Below are 16530 nucleotides of genomic sequence, written 5' to 3' on the forward strand. Positions count from 1 at the left end.
GCGCAGCCGGAGTGTTGAGGGGGTCCGGTTTGGTGGCCTCAACATTGCATCTCTGCTTTTTGCAGATGATGTGGTGCTGTTGGCTTCTTCAAGCCGTGATCTCCAGCGGTTCGCAGCAGAGTGTGAAGCGGTTGGGATGAGGATCAGCACCTCCAAATCCGAGACCATGGTCCTCAGTCGGAAAAGGGTGGAGTGCCCTCTCCGGGTAGGGGATGAGATCCTGCCCCAAGTGGAGGAGTTCAAGTATCTTGGGGTCTTGTTCACGAGTGAGGGTAGGTTAGAGCGGGAGATCGACAGACGGATCGGTGCAGCGTCTGCTGTATCGGTCCATTGTGGTGAAGAAGGAGCTGAGCCGAAAGGCAAAGCTCTCGATTTACCGGTCGATCTACGTTCCTGCCCTCACCTATGGTCACGAGCTGTGGGTCGTGACCGAAAGAACAAGATCCCGGATACAAGCGGCCAAAATGAGTTTCCTCCGCAGGGTAGCCGGGCTCTCCCTGAGAGATAGGGTGAGAAGCTCGGTCATCCGGGAGGGACGTTGAGAGGAACCAATTGAGGTGGCTCGGGCATCTGGTTCGGATGCCTCCTGGGCGCCTCCCTGGGGAGGTGTTCCGGGCATGTCCTACCGGCGGGAGGCCCCGGGGACGACCCAGGACACGCTGGAGAGACTACGTCTCACGGCTGGCTTGGGAACGCCTTGGGATACCGTCGGAGGAGCTGGCGGAAGTGGCTGGGGAGAGGGAAGTCTGGGCTTCCCTGCTAAAGCTGCTGCCCCCGCGACCCGACCCCGGATAAGCGGAATTGAAGACGGAACGGAATTTTCTCAGTTATCAAATCAATAAACCATTTAAAGGAACTGAAATTACATTCATTCAAATTGTTTGATCTGTTTTAACTAGCAAATAAAAAGAGAACTGTATTGTTTGAAAACGTAATAAGATGAAATAAAAGAGAATGTAAGGGAATTACTGGACATTGGGACAAGCAGGAAGTCTTCTGTAGCCGCTCACGAGTGTTTCGTTTGATATTTGTGTTTGACTGTACTGTACAACCACGGATCATTAACGACGATGACAAAACAAACTCGGAGGATTTTTTTTTATTTTGTTGGCAACAAGAATGAGTCACGGCTAATTTTGTGTTTTTCTTATAGTCAAAATTTCACAAGGTTAGTAAAATGTTACGGGAACTTGTTTTGATTGCATCAAAGTCAAGCCAACACTTTCTATCTTTTAAACAATATGCAACATACTTTTTTTGTGTGTGTGCCAAAGTTATCAAGATGTGTATAGAATATAATTGAATTTACACGTTTATTTTCACCTTTTTACTTTTGTACTTCAGGACATTTCAGCAATTAAGTAAGTACAGTTGAATCAATACATCTCATTTTACTAGTCGTTTTTTACACCTAAACAAAGTACAGTGTGCGAGTACTTTTGTCAACTCTGAATATATTTCCATAGATCCGCAGGAATTTGAGTGCAAAAAACAAACACAACATGCAAGATTTGGCTGCCGTGTTTGAGATGCTAAACACTATTCATAGATCATTGTTTGTTCATGTAGTATAACCCCCCTCCCTTCTTGAGCGCACGCCTACATGCACTTGCCCTCCTCTGCTTCCTACCAGTGCCAAACATGGGCACACCGACCTGCCCTTGCCCCGCTGCGTTGAGGCACGATGGCGAAGTAGCCCCACCGCGCTCTGTGTTCTCACATCGGCTGCGCTTTGGAAGCGGCCATCAAACGGCATCAGCGAGGTAGGGCTAAGAATAGATGAGAACAGCCTCTTACATAATACCAGCATGCAGCAATGCATCCTGGGATGGGATGGCATTTGCTTTGCCAAGTCACTGAGAATTGGCTGCTCTTTGTCAAATTTCAGCCTGATGCCAGTGAATCATTCTTTATATCAAACCAATACAAGTACATTATGTTTTACATTTTGTTGCACTTTTCAGGGATTAAACCTAATTAAAAAGCAACCTATTGTGAGAATGTCTAACTTCATGATACTGACAAAATTTTAAATCAAATTATTATTATTAATAATTTTCAAGCCAGGGTTAGGGTTTCAAGTTTAAGTGGCAATTCTTGCTTAGGGTTTCCACACAAGGGTTCGGGTTTGAAATTAGGATTTCAAGCAATGGTTAGGAGTTCCAATTATAAATTCAAGCACAGGTGGTTAAGGTTTCAAGTTAGGGTTTCAAGCCTGTTTTAAACAAGAGTTACGTTTTAAAACCGGAGCTTTGGCTTTAAATGAGGGATTAAGTTTTTGAGTAGAGTAGAGTAGAGAGTTTTCAGACTGACACCAGTATGAGTACTCAACTCTCGAGTAGACACCAATACCAACACCAAGTACAGATACTACTCGTATTTTTGGTACATAAAAATTCCCAAAAAACGACAAATCAAGACCTAAATGCAAATGGTGATTTTCTATTCTTCTAATTTCTAGTACCTGATAATGAAACTATTAATAAATAATAATAATACTGGTATCGATTACCAGCGCGAGTACGATACCTTGAAATAAGGCCAGGTATCGGCCTGATACCGATACTCGCCCATTCCTAGTTTTAAGTTATGGTTTCACGTTTGGAATAGAGTATCAAGCAGTGCAAACGAGTACAGTATTTCAACCAAGGGTTGCGGATGGTTTCTTGTATGGGCTAGGACATAGAGGAATCTATATTTAGTTTTCAGTTTGGAATTTTGATGGAACAGTCCATCCCAGAATGTTACCCTTTTCTCCATGACACATGAAGAAGACTGCTTACTAACAAACAAAAATGTATAGGGTACATGTTTAATAGGGTTCTTATTAGACTGGCTGGTGAGTGTACATTTAGGACAGACTCAAAAATTAAGTTTTAATATTTTCAGCTTTCGGTCTAAGTCATCTACTTATAGTATGTCATAATTTTAGGCAAACATATTTGTGTATTGTTCCCACTGGCTGAGCCGCCTGTTCTTGTCTTGGGGTGGTCCGAGTGGTGGCAGATGGTCAAGAGGAACTACAGTAGATCACCTCTAAGGGAGGTAAAAGTCGGGGGAGAGCACTTGGCCTTGCGTCAAAGAACGCCTTGTTACTATGATACTGTTTAAAAATAAAATGAGTATCAAGTCAGCGGATTCTAGAAGATGGAGCACAAACAGTCCGAAGCCTTCGCAGATATTTTCCTACCATAAAAAAAATATCAAGAGAACAAATTACGTAAGGAGTATCAGTAGAAAAGATGGTTTACACGAATGAAATGCCTTAACTTTGGTCAAGGTAGATGTGGTCTAAAGCTAGCAAACTATCATAAATTGTAAAAGGGTCTAGCCTAAAAAGTGGTTATTTTAGTGACTATCTAACGACAAAGGTTATGATCACTTTAGCTCCAGTTTTTTCCGTTGTGCAAATTAATGGCACAGATGTGCTTTTTCTGATGGTGAAATGGATGGTGCAAGAAAAAAAAAAAGCAGTTCAACCTTTTTGGGTATATCGTCATTGCTTCAGTTCAGGTCAGTGAGACAGAGTCACTCGCATTCTGCCACCCAGAAGTATCCTGGCGGCTACACAACAAGTTGTTCTTCTATTTTTATCCGGCAACAACACGAGCTTCAGGTCACTTCCTAATTGGATATTGTTGTATTTCACGTCACAATCAGAGAGTCCATGGCTTGGACTACATTATGGTTTGCTACAAACAAAGATTTGCAACTGGAAATACTACACAATTTTCAAATGTATGATTGTTGCCCTGCGCGTGAGACTGGGGAGGAAAAATCACTCTTAACAATCCCCAGGAAAATCGATCAGAAGGGGTGGGGGGGTTGGTGATGTTGATTAACCCCCCCCCCCCCCTTTCTGATTTCAACTCAATTATCAGTATGTATAACCCACTGAAGAGGCTAAGTTGTCGTTAAGGTGTCAGTGGAAGGTCACCCACTTTCTCACCAGCACTCAACAGCTCAGTGACTTCCTACAGGAAATATTTCTAGCCTCGCAAATCGGTCGGGTGGGCGTACACTGGCAGCAGCATCAGGGTAATTATAGTCTACTGTTTTTGTTCTGTGAGAACAAAAACAAATTGCCGTCTCTGGATGCGACAGACCTAAAATAGCCTCCGATGTGGCAGCTCACAACACGAGCGTTGTCAGCCACTGTAGGCGGGAAGCATAATGTCAACGGACTCTTGATGAATAAAAAGATATATTCTCCAAACAGTACAAATGTCTTCAGTTTTTCTTTAATAAAAAAAGGGGACTCAAAAGAAAACTTCCAAAATTGGATATACTGTAAAAGTGTACATACTTTATGTTGGACATGACAAATATGCTGACTTCGGCCGAAATGATAGGCAACAGCCTGGACAGGATGGCAGCCAATCACAGGGCACATACTTGTATAAGGACAGACAACCTCTCATTTCACACTGTCACTAAGTAGAAACTGAACCCATGCGGCCTGCACGGATAAGGCAATAAACTTCAATGACTTCAATAAAAAGCTTAAATTGTATCTCCTAATTTTGGGGTTTCTTCCGAAAATTATTCTTAGACATACTGTAAAAATTTGTTGACACGTGCCAAGGCTAAAAAAATTATCGTTTTTTCTTTGTGACACAGTTTTGCAAATCAATGACTTCATTTGAAGAGCAACTTACTAATTTTGTGGAGCAATTTGTATTTATTTTTTTGCAGGTTAAGCTAAGAGACCCGAAGCAAGGGTTTTATTAAAGAATAACAATTTGCCTATACGGTATAATGAATGAACAATTTGTCTTCTTTTTTCTATTTAACAGTTTTTTTTTTTATTCACATTGTGTATAACATCAAACTGTATTTTTTGTCTACTCGAGAAGAAAAGCTAAATTGATTAAAAAAAAAAACAAGAGCTACTGCAATCTAATTTTGGGCACATTTATTTTGCAGACCTCAAAATCAAAACTCAGGACTCAATTGTGAAAACAAACAAATAACATTGTGACTGTTATTATGAATGTTTAGAATATACTTTTAACCTTATAATCCACGTCTCCTGACTAATGAATGTTTTCGGTTCAGTTTAGCGAGTAGATTTTTTCTCCACAGTTCAGACATTTATTAATTTGCCTGCTATTTTGTCTAAAAAGTTGGATACGCTCCAAATTAATGTGCTGACCAGTCGTCTGTGAAAAGTGCACTCAATCACCCAAGAACTTAATTCTGTTGTTAAATGCGTCAATCATAGGTCAGCTATGATGATGTAAGGTCAAGCAGCCATCCACAGATTAACTATGAGAACAAATGTATGAATAAGGACAAATTAATTGTAATGCACTTCCTTGCCATTTATCAGACAATAGCCTCCCTATTTTATAACATACAAGCACACAACACAGCACACACCCAGTCATGTTCACTTAACTTGCTCTCATTCCCGCTTGCTATCACCCCCTTTTTATTTATGTTCATCAATTGGCTGCAGGAAGTAGCAGAAATTTGATCTGGGAGTAGAGAGGAAGTAAACAAGGGAGGTAGCGATGGCACGCTGATAAACGGTGAGGAGTGAGCGAACCACGGTGGGAAGAGTTTGCACGTAAATCCTTTTCCTGTCGTCGCTGTGTTCCTCTGACTGCCATCTGTTTTCAGCCCGGCGACAAGACTGTTGTGGACGTTTGCGTCCCCTGAACTTCAGAGAAAGATTGATTTATGGCGGTCTGAACACTTTGTTTTTAAGTTTGGTAAAATGCACAACAAGTCATTATTTAACTAGAATTGCACATATTTGGTCCACGTAAGAGAGAAGAGACTCAATTCGTTAGTACTACTGCTATAACGTATTAAAACAAGTCACTGGCTTTAGTCTGAGTATGTTCAATAAACTCCGTTGAGGCCCAGAGGCCAGACCTGGCGCGCCACATCATGTTATTGTGGTCCATTAAAGCAAATCAAGTCTACTTCTGGCTAAATGGATTTGTTCCATCATTTTGGCAGAAAACATGTACCCGATTTGCAAATTGGTTTCCATTTTAACAGATTTTACAAGCATTTCTTTCAGAAGATCCATTCTTGAAATAAGTTGAATACATGTGTTTGGTTTTCACTATTTTCCATGACTTTGTGTTGTTAAAGATATGATAACAATCAAATGCAGGTCCAGCTGCGTAGATGTCATATTATGATGAGGTTTTGTAACATTTATATGATTTTCTCAGTCATAATGGCCCTTTAAGGGTACCATAACGACAACGTGGAGGGCAAAATAAGTGAGTCTGACAACCATGCTGTTCACAATGAATTTTATGATTTATGGAAAGATTGACGTTTTTTTATTTTATTTGGTATTTGGCCTGTTTTAGAAAAGAGTGTTTCAAATATTTCAATAAATTGATAAATGATAACATCCGCACATTCATTTAACAATTTCTTTTGGAAGGTAAATTACAATTGATTGTGCACTTTTTGCGTAATCCTGTTAACTACTGAACAAGTGTTAATATTTGACAAGGTAGCTCAAAGTCAAACTGGTTAATAGCTGGACAAATGGGAAAAGTGTTTTTCACACTCAAGTTATTGAAATTGTCGCCGGTCATTCGCCTGTGTAGTGTAGTATGTGGGGTGTAGTCTGTCGTTGGCTCAAAGTCGGGTGCGATAGCCTCGCTGAATAAAGTGTGCACTCTAAAAAGATAATCGTTAAACCAAATTAAGATTACAAATAGAATTGTTAACCAATTAAAAATATTGTTTTAATTGGTACTACACGATTGAATTAAACGAATCCAAAGTGAATATATTACATTTAATGAACTCAGAATTAATTAAACTTAATATATTCACTTTGGATTAATTTAATTCAATCGTGTGGTACCAATTGGAGCAATTTTTTAAATTGGTCAACAATAATATATTCACTTTGGATTAGCATTAATTTAATTCAAGTGAAAATATTAAGTTTAATAAACTCAGAATTAATTAACTTAATGTATTCACTTTGGATTAATTTAACTCAATCGTGTGTTACCAATTGAAGCAATTTTTTTTAGTTGGTCAACAATTCAATTTGTAATCTTCATTTGGTTCAACAATTCTCTTTTTAGAGTGTACAGTATAACATGGAAATATGGATTTGCTGTGTTTTTGTTTCTAGTCAGTGACCATTCCATGATGTACCTGCTGATTTTTAATAGACTAATGATACAATTTTGATTCTAGGGTGGACCATTCCATTCCCTCTATTTTATGAGCTCTTCCTTGGCCTGTGCGCTGCCCCTCTAATGTAATTTGGTTAAGTTGTTCTGCTAATTAGCTAACAGACAGCAAAGTAAACCTAATCTCCCTTGAAGGGATGTAGTGACATCCCCTCCAGCACAGCTAACTTGCCGTTTCAAACGTCAATACACATCCAAATGACCCAAGGCATTTCGGTAAATATGCACAGGAGATTATTCGCTGCGTTGTCAATCAGCTAAGAGATTTTGAAGCGACGTGAATGACGCTATCATCCAGCGTACCTGAGTCCCATCTCAGCTGTGTGCAGGCATAACACGACAAGATGAAAGCGGTGCAGACACGCACACGCCGCGGGCTTTTCGCAAAGCACTCCGAGTCGCTCTGTGAAGATTACATTAACTCCAGCAAATGGATTTAAAAGCTTCACTTTACTGCACCAGACAATGCTACTGCCATAAGCAATTAGGTGTATGACAAAGGCACACATGCACGCACATGCACACAGTCGTGCACACATGCACGCACATGCACACAGTCATGCACATTGAGCCACACGATGAGTCCTGCTCCAGAAGATTTGACAGCAGAAGATAATGAAATGAATCGCAATTCATGGATTCCAGCGCGCGCTTTAACGTCTATTACATCATACACTAATATTCAGGTGGCGAGCCAAAGGGCTAGCAAAACTAATTACACAGTGGCGTCGGTACCCAAAAACATTTTGGGAACCCCCTAACCCCAATTTTCCCCCCATCCACCGCCTACACATGCACGAGCACGCACGCACACACATGTGTGCGCACACAGTCTTTGGAGAGAAGTGCGACTTGTCACCAAGGACTTTTGCAGGGCCTTCAATTTTAATATTGTGACATTTATATTGAACATTAAAAATACCACAAAAATCTTCTAATACATTATATTCTGTTTTACAACTTAAAACAGTTTGAACATGTGTAAAAGGCTCACGATGGCACCAAAAAACAATAAAGTAATTTTCCATAGATTTGAATCCCACTAACTGCACTTTATAACAAAAAGAATTTGTAGCTATAATCACTCTTCAAACGCTCATCAGCGAAGTCATTTCCTTTTTTTACTTTTTATTTTATTTTTTAAATTTTGTATGTGAGCGAGTATGTGCATGTGCGTGTGAGTGTGTATTCATTAGTTCACCTAAAACCTATTAAAAAATCCCATTCCGTTCACCTAAACCGAACACTTCAGAATCCAGCCAGAGTCGTGAGGCCGCCAGGAGACCCGAGGAAGGACCAAAGAAAAGAAAGGAAAGTGAAATCCAGCACCGACCAGACATCACCCACCACCCACCACCCACCGGGCCACCAACCAGAGTCCTTCACCAACTCCAGAAACATCTAAATTCCAACAAATCAGGAAGACCTCAAGAGACCGAAGGAGAGACCGAGGAAAGGAAGGAAGGACAGACGAAGCAGAGTGAGATCCACAGACACCAGCCTCCACCGATTCAACGACCCGGCATGCATGAAAACCTCCACCAAAGAGGGGAGCCACCGACCCCCGCCAGGACAGAGCAAGCGCAACACCTCAGGGCCCCCCAGGCCACGGCAGCGCCAAGGGACAACCCCTGGGCCCCGCAGGGGCCACCTTCCGGAGAGCAAACCCAGGAGCAGGAGCGCCCCCCACCCCAACACGGCCCGCGCCCCCAACCCAACGCAGCAGGACGGGGCACTGCAGGCCCGCCAGGCACCCCACCGGTCCACAGCCCCTGCTCCCCCATACGACCCCGCTGCATCGTCGATATTTACGCCACTGAATCTACACTTACAACCTAAATGCTAATGTTTGTTCCATGTAATTGTATTCATTTATTCCCAACACTATAGGGATAAATGATTTTTTTTGGGGTGGGGGGGGGGGGGGGTTGTCAATTAGATTGCAGTTGTGTGAAATGAGCAGACTGTTCAAAGCAGTAATTCTTCAGTGTCATCATATATGTTGTCACTTTGTCAAATTTAGGCTAAACACTTTGGTTGTGTTTATGGTTTACAGATGTTTTTGTGTTGTTGTTTTTTTACACGTTTGACAATTGTTGATGTTGTGATGTGAATTACCTTCACATGTTGACATTTAAGTTTTGTTTGGTTGTTTGCATGTCTAAATACTAACATTATATCTATCATATTATTATTATTATTATTATTATTATTTTATCTTTCTTTGACATTTTTATACAATATTGGTGTATATGACATTATATATTGTTCATGCATTCATTTTCCGAACTGCTTAACGTATTATTATTACTTTATTTTAATAATTTTTTACACTTGTATGGCAGTTAAGAATGTTAAACTGCTACTTAAAACAGCTTGTACAGTTTGATCCTGGAACAGTTGAAAATATAAATCCGAAAAAATCAGACGTCAACCAGCCTTCTAGACAAGATTCTATTATATTGTACCTTAAATGTTCCATAATTTAGCATGCTTATTCTTGAAATATGGATTTGGTTCTTGCTTGTTCATAGTAATTTTAAATTCAGCAGGCCAAACTAAAAAGTATCAACCCCTCTAAACACATTGAAAAAGGTTAAACTTTTACCTGAGAAATCAATAGAATTTAAACGTTGTCATCTACTGTACGGTAGACACTATGCCAAAAACAGGTGCGTCAGCAAGAGGTTAAGTAGAGTACAAGGCCAGCGGAGTGAGTGTGAGTACAGTATTGTATTTCTGGTCAGCCAGCGTGATGAGATAAGGATACAACTGGGAGCGAGTACAGTGCGTCTTTCTTTAAGAGGATACTTTAAGGAGCGTGCGCATGGAGAAATCAGGTCAGCGCTTAAAGCAGAGGCCAGAGCGGCTGCAAAGGCTCTTACAGACACTCACACATGATGTTGTGTGTCTGTTTGTGTGTGTGCATATATAGATTGCAATATATAAGGCACAAATTAAAAAAATTCACACTCGTTTGGTTAATGCACGTTTGAAGAAGCTAATTTGAACGTTTCTGATTGTCCTTAATGTTTCACAACAAAAGCGCCTTGTGCATAAAAAGACTCATTGAGCCGGGGGAGTGACAATGACAGTTGACTTTACTGTACAAATAGGGGTGTGTTATGCTAATGGCGCGGGATGAGTGCTCCATGCTTGAGGCTAATGGCACACACACAAAAAACGGACTCAAATGAGTCATTGAGGTGTTCTCGTGATGGTCTTCTGAGCGTAACATTGCCATCACCATGGCAACATTGCATCACTGCGGCGCAGGGTAAGAGATTAGAAGGGTGTTGTTGTTGTCCATCACTCAGGGCACTTGCACTCACCTTGCATGCAAAACTTGAGCTCTTTGGGGTCGGTGACGGTGCTGCTCGGGATCCTGTCGGGAACCTTCTTGCTCATGCGGTTATAGTTCCGCCTCCTCTTGGTCTCGCCCCACAGGATGGAGCCGCCGTGCATGCTGGGAATGTTGAGCACGGCAATGCCCTCCAAGGAGGTGTTGCTCAGGTCCAATGTGATGCCGTCGCACTTCAGCACAAAAAAGTAGCAGAAGTATTAGTGAGCATTCATTTTTAGACAGCATGCTTCAAAATAGTCTACTACCAAACGCAATGAGAAATGCAGTCTTGAAAATTGCATTCTATTACAATGCGATGTCAATTTGAATTTGATTCATTGTTCAACCCACACTTATAAGGAGTCCAAATTATGTGTTTTTCAAGTTATGAGCAGTCAAAAAAAATGTGGGGGCATTGCTCACTAAAAATTAAGTTATGGGCAAGCTTTTAGCTGTTGCTAGAGTGAAGTGGGAAAAAAGGAGAGAGCCACAGTTTATCGAAAGGGACAAACCGTTACATAGAAACAAAAACAACATGAAAACACTAATAACGAGCATGGAGCAGATGGTAGCACTGAACTAACTGGGCAGCAAATGGCTAACCTGACTGACGGCAGCTATGACATCACTCGCTTGTTATTTTGCACAGGTTATTTCTTCCCATTCTCTTTTGTTCCGTTTTTTTTGTCTCTGTTTTGTAATACAATGACATTTTTCTTCATTTTAAAAATTTAACAAAAAAGGTTAATGAATGTAAAATTAGGAGGAAAATAGTTAAAATGTTGTGAAAAAATACCAGATTCGATTTTTAAAGATACAAAAATTATCATGTTAAAATAATTAAGATGTAATTTCTTAAAAAAAAAAGATAAGTCTTTCAAGAATAAAGTTAATAAAGTCATCTTATCACACAAATACTGTAAAATATATGAGAAAAAGTCATATTCGTATGAGAATAACGTTGATACTAAAGTTATAATATTTCACCCCAAAAAGTTGTTTTGGAGGGGAAAAAAGCCGTATTACAAAAAAATATTTAAAACAACTTTTAAGAATATAATCAAAACATATTTCAACAACTAAACTGCAACCACAACAGTCCTTTTAACGCCGAGAAAGTATGGATTTGTGGTTGTAATATTCCATCTTTACTCTCTTGATATTCGTTTTTTCCTTTGGAAAAAAATGACTTTATCCTGTGAGATCACAACTTTTTTTCTTGTAATAATTTATTCATGTAATATAACAACAATTTCTTGTAACAATTCATTGTCGCAAGATAATTTTGTTTTGTGCCCCTTAATGCACACGTTGTACTCAATAGCTTGAGCTAAAAAAATAATAAATCCAACAGTAAGCCTTAAATATTGTATTATATATAGATTTTGTATTCATGTATAAGAAAAAACTATTTTAATCCAATTAGAACCATAGTAATCAATTTACTTCCCATTTGCTCATCACTCTTACGCAGCGCTGACTCTCAAGTGTTGACTCACCTCAACCTCAATGCACTCATTGAGCTTCTTGCAGGTGGCTGAAATGGTCTCGGTGGTACCGAACTCAAAGTACCACAGCTTGTTCTTCATTCTGAGCAGCAAAACATAACAAAAAAAAAAATCAATCAAGGACACATGAAGTGCAGTCCTGACAACACGTGAGGTCACATGTTTTTTTTGCTGTTGAAGCTGTCTGCTGCCTTGAGTCATGTCAACAGACTCTCAAAACAACTTGGGGTAATGTGACCCAGCAGGCCAAAACTCCCCAACAGCACCTTAAAGCTGCATGAATCCAGCCATTCTGTCCATTTGTTCATCAAAACTGTGCACATACAATGTCCTAACTGACTCTATTCACCAGGATACTGTACATATAACATTGCCTGAGGTGGGGCGTGTGGTGAAACACTGCTGGTGGTGGACACGTCAGTCAAAGCATCTGCCCAAAAGTGCCCGACAGACAGACATGTCGTGATAGATGTGGTGTCATTTCCCATCATCATTTTATGAATTGGAACAATTTTGGGGAAGGAAAAATGAACATTCTTTATGTAAGATGTAGGATTGTGCATCCCTCCAATATAATATGATTTGATACATGGGGTGTGTATGTTACTTCACTCTTGGCCTCTGACGCCGTCGTAGCATGAAGGGAATTTGCAAACTTGGACACTGGGGCCAGTGAGACAAACCCTCCTTAGTTAGCTTAATGCTAGCTAGCTGGTACAACAGACACGATATGGATGGATTTAAAAGTTTACCAAAAGCAAAAATTGACTCTGGGTTTTGCCGTTGGCCGGTGTTTGGCGAGGGATCCTGTAGGTTAAAGTAAGCTATTTTAAACTAAAAAGGAAAACCTTTTTATTGAGACAACCTGAAAATGACTGTTGCTGTGCTCAACTTGTGCTTTTTCCTTATTATTTAAGTGTTGAACATTTTCAAGGGTTGAAAAGTGCTCTGATCTCACAGTGAAAGTGTCTTTTCACAATACGTAAATACAGTTGTGCTCATAAGTTTACATACTGTACCCTTTTACTGTTAGTAGATATGTCTTTCACAATGGAGCCTGACCCTATTACAAAAAAACAACAAAACATTGGTTGATTTTTGTGGCTGATAAAGGTCTGACCAGAGCTGCAAGTTCCTGCAGTGGAAATGCAATATAGTTAGTGGTATAGTTTAGCATGTATGTGTGTGTTTAAGAATGTTGGTGAATCCACATGATTGTGATGATTATGAATCCCCGCCCAAGTCTGAAACATCTCGCCCTCCATTGCTCGCCAAGTGGCATACTGTACGTCACACAATATATAACACCAATTAACGAGAAGGCATGCTTGACATCACGCAATAGCACTCTATTGATGCAACAGCTCAATGTGACAAGGGTACTGTATGTCAAAGCCAAGGTTGCCTGCCACCATGTTCAGCAGAGAACCATACCTTTCTTAACTCGTTCACTCCCAGCCATTTTCACTGAAGCGACCCCCTTCGCTCCCGGCTGTTTTACTGGATTTTGACAGATTTTGCAAGTCCCACAGGATATTATGTTCTATTGCTATAAAAACAGATTAGAGTCATTTTTTTAATCAGGAAAAAAAGTATATTTCTATCTGTTTCTGTTTTGCAGCAATTCACATTAGAATATATCTAAGTTTCATCATTATTCACAAACCTGTTGAAAACACTGGGGAAAAAAGCTTGTTGCTACATGGGCCTGGTTGATCTCTTATACTCTGCTGGCACCTCGTGGCCGTCTTTTGTAATAACTACCATTGCTTAAAGCGACCTCTTTAGGTCAGAAGCTGCATCAAAGCCTTCTGTATGTGCTAGCATTAGAAACCATAAAAAACAAACAAACATATAGATATGTTTTGTGGCTTGAAGGACAAAGTACTAAAAAAACGTATTTATATGTTTTGGGGGTTTAAATTAAAATTATGGTACACTGCTATTTAATTTTCAATTCCAGCCAAGCTGGAGTTTAACCTGATGTTCTTCTACTGTCACAAACCACACTTACACCAAATAGTAGAATTCAATAGCGCCTGCTACCATGCAGTTTGGAATGGCAAGTACTGATTTGGCTAGCATGTCGTCAGCTACGTAGCTACTATTGTATACCTTGATGACACAGTGTAAGGCACTAATAAATTAAACAGGAGGTTGACACCGTAAATGACAATGGAGGTTTTCTTCTTGACTCGCTCATCACACAAGCTTCTTTCCATTTTGGAAGTGACAATATGTCTACCACAACAACACAACATGACAAAACACATTCAAAAAGATACACAGTTGTATGAAATCAGACAATTAGATGACTCTGGCCGCAGCATATACACAGCAGATCACAAACAACACAAGTTAAGCGTTTCTTGCGGCGTGATTGCATAGAAAGTCAAAGCTGTTCATGTAGTGACGCGAATTGGGGCGAGCACCCATATATTCGCTTATTCACACATTCGCTTGAATTTTAACTCAAAGCTACATCGCGTCATGCCGGCCAATCGATAGAAAGTGAAAAATTTGCTGTTGAACTGTGAACCAAAACAACAGTTAGCATTAGCTAATATTTTAGCACAACCGTCACAGCCACCTGGTTGACTAGCAATGTTCAAACTTTTTATTTATTTATTTTTTAAATATACTGTCATTTAGCTTTCAACACAACAGGCTTTCAACAGAACAACCACCCCAGCCATGAAAGTTGTGGGTCGACTTCAGCTTCCCCCAAAAAAGGCAGGAAATTCCCAGCTTTAATCAGCAGTGTGAAAGGGACTAAAGAGTTTCACCTCCCCCAGGAAGCCTTGTCAGAAGGAATGATTGGGAGCTAATGTGACATCACAATTAGGAACAGTTGCCTTGCTTTACGAGGAAAAGTGTCCCAGCTCATTAAACAGCTTCCACTGGAGACGGCCTGCTAAGATGTAATTAACTCACATTTCACAAGCCTTCTCATTTCGTCATCTTATCATTATACTGTATAGTTAGTGCCAGGTGTTGCGTGCTCACAATAACAACAGCAACTGTAGATGTTTGACTCCCTAACAAAGATTGGGACAGATCACAGAGTTAAAGGAAACGTATCTCTTTACATTTACATCCTAGAGAGGTACCTGACCTCAGTCCCGGGACATGTCGGCTGGAAGCAAGTTGTTGTGAAAACACAGTTCGGGGCCTGGAGCAGAGCTATGCCCCCCGACCCCCCGCCAGATGACTCCTCTCCTGATAAGCATTTCCTTTAATCCTCAACATGAGCAGTGACCCTTTGACCACACTGACCCCCGCCCTCCGTCTACTCTCCATGTAAAATAGTATTAATTTGCAAAATGTACAAACTTACATTAGTTTGCGAAGAACCAACAAATGCACCTATTTAATCCATCTATGGGAAGCCGTATGATATATGTCTTTATTATACAATATACTGCATACAATGGCTTTATTCTTGAGACCTTATATTTTGCAAATTTTCATCCTGTATGCTGAAATTTTAGTGTAGTGAAGTATATTTTTATTTGTTCTATGCTAACAATTGCTTTTCATTGTTCTGCTGCACAATTGTATGCTAATATTAAGAAACCAACCGCTCTAAAGAAAATGGAATTTGTTGGCAACTATTTTAACAACACAGTATATAGTATTAGATAGGATTGTCACAATATGAGAAAGTCTACATGAGAAATAAAACTGTTGCTTAGCTTAAACATCAGTAGCACACACTTGCAAAAAAGAACACGATCTACTCCGTACAGCCACAACGTTGTGGGACGGAGGTAAAAAAGGTGTTGACGTTTGATCCCCACTAATCAGCTGATTACTTTATTTTCCTTAGGCAGCTCACACTAAAGAGAGCTAATGAAGATCAAGAGGTCAACGGTCAACTAGCAGGACATTTGTCAATTTGTGGAAATGAGGTCACAAGTCCACCAAAACACACAACCACCCCCCCAAAAAAAACAGTTAATTAATTAAATAACAATGCACAAAAGTAAACCATTCACAATTTTTTTTACTATTAAAGTTTTGGTTCATGCATCTTTCAAATGTCCATAGCAACCAGTACCTTAGGAAAAATATATTGACATGAAATTTTCAGGAACTATTAATATAGCACAGGGAAGTCAATTCTAATAGCAGATAAGGACATCATCTGAGATTTGAACCCTTTAAAAATTTTGGAAGTTTGACCTCTCAACAGATGAAATCTCAACTTTGAAGACCACATTAAGATTACAATTCATCTTCTGAGGGATCAGACAAAGTTTGGTTATTTTATTGTTGCCCCTTATGATATTTTCTTGTTTAAATGAAGTCATATTACCGCAGTGGGAAATTAGATTTTATCATTTTGTGTGAAGATTATTTGTCATTTGGTGTGGTCTGTGACAAGTGAGTTGATTGATATCATGGATGTTATGTCTCATATGCATTTGGTCACATAAAGAAAATTAAAATGTTATGATGATTCAACAGCTGTTTTTGGTTGTTATTGTTTTTT

At 39.8% G+C, this 16530-nt stretch overlaps 1 protein-coding gene across 4 annotated transcripts in view; it reads right to left on the minus strand.

The window, feature by feature from the left end:
- The window catches only part of dgkg (diacylglycerol kinase, gamma), a 100312-nt gene that overhangs the window by 13580 nt on the left and 70202 nt on the right, over window positions 1-16530 (minus strand). For all 4 annotated transcript variants that reach the window (XM_086091391.1, XM_086091389.1, XM_086091390.1 and 1 more), the window contains 2 exons: window positions 12027-12117; window positions 10517-10718 (listed from right to left, as the gene is read on the minus strand). In XM_086091391.1, the coding sequence (XP_085947517.1) occupies window positions 10517-10718; window positions 12027-12117 (293 nt within the window). The remainder of the gene's footprint in view (window positions 1-10516; window positions 10719-12026; window positions 12118-16530) is intronic.

This window comes from Leptonotus elevatus, chromosome 12 (assembly GCF_054856555.1).
Source record: "Leptonotus elevatus isolate MCC_2025b chromosome 12, RoL_Lele_1.0, whole genome shotgun sequence".
Taxonomy (NCBI): Eukaryota; Metazoa; Chordata; class Actinopteri; order Syngnathiformes; family Syngnathidae; genus Leptonotus; species Leptonotus elevatus.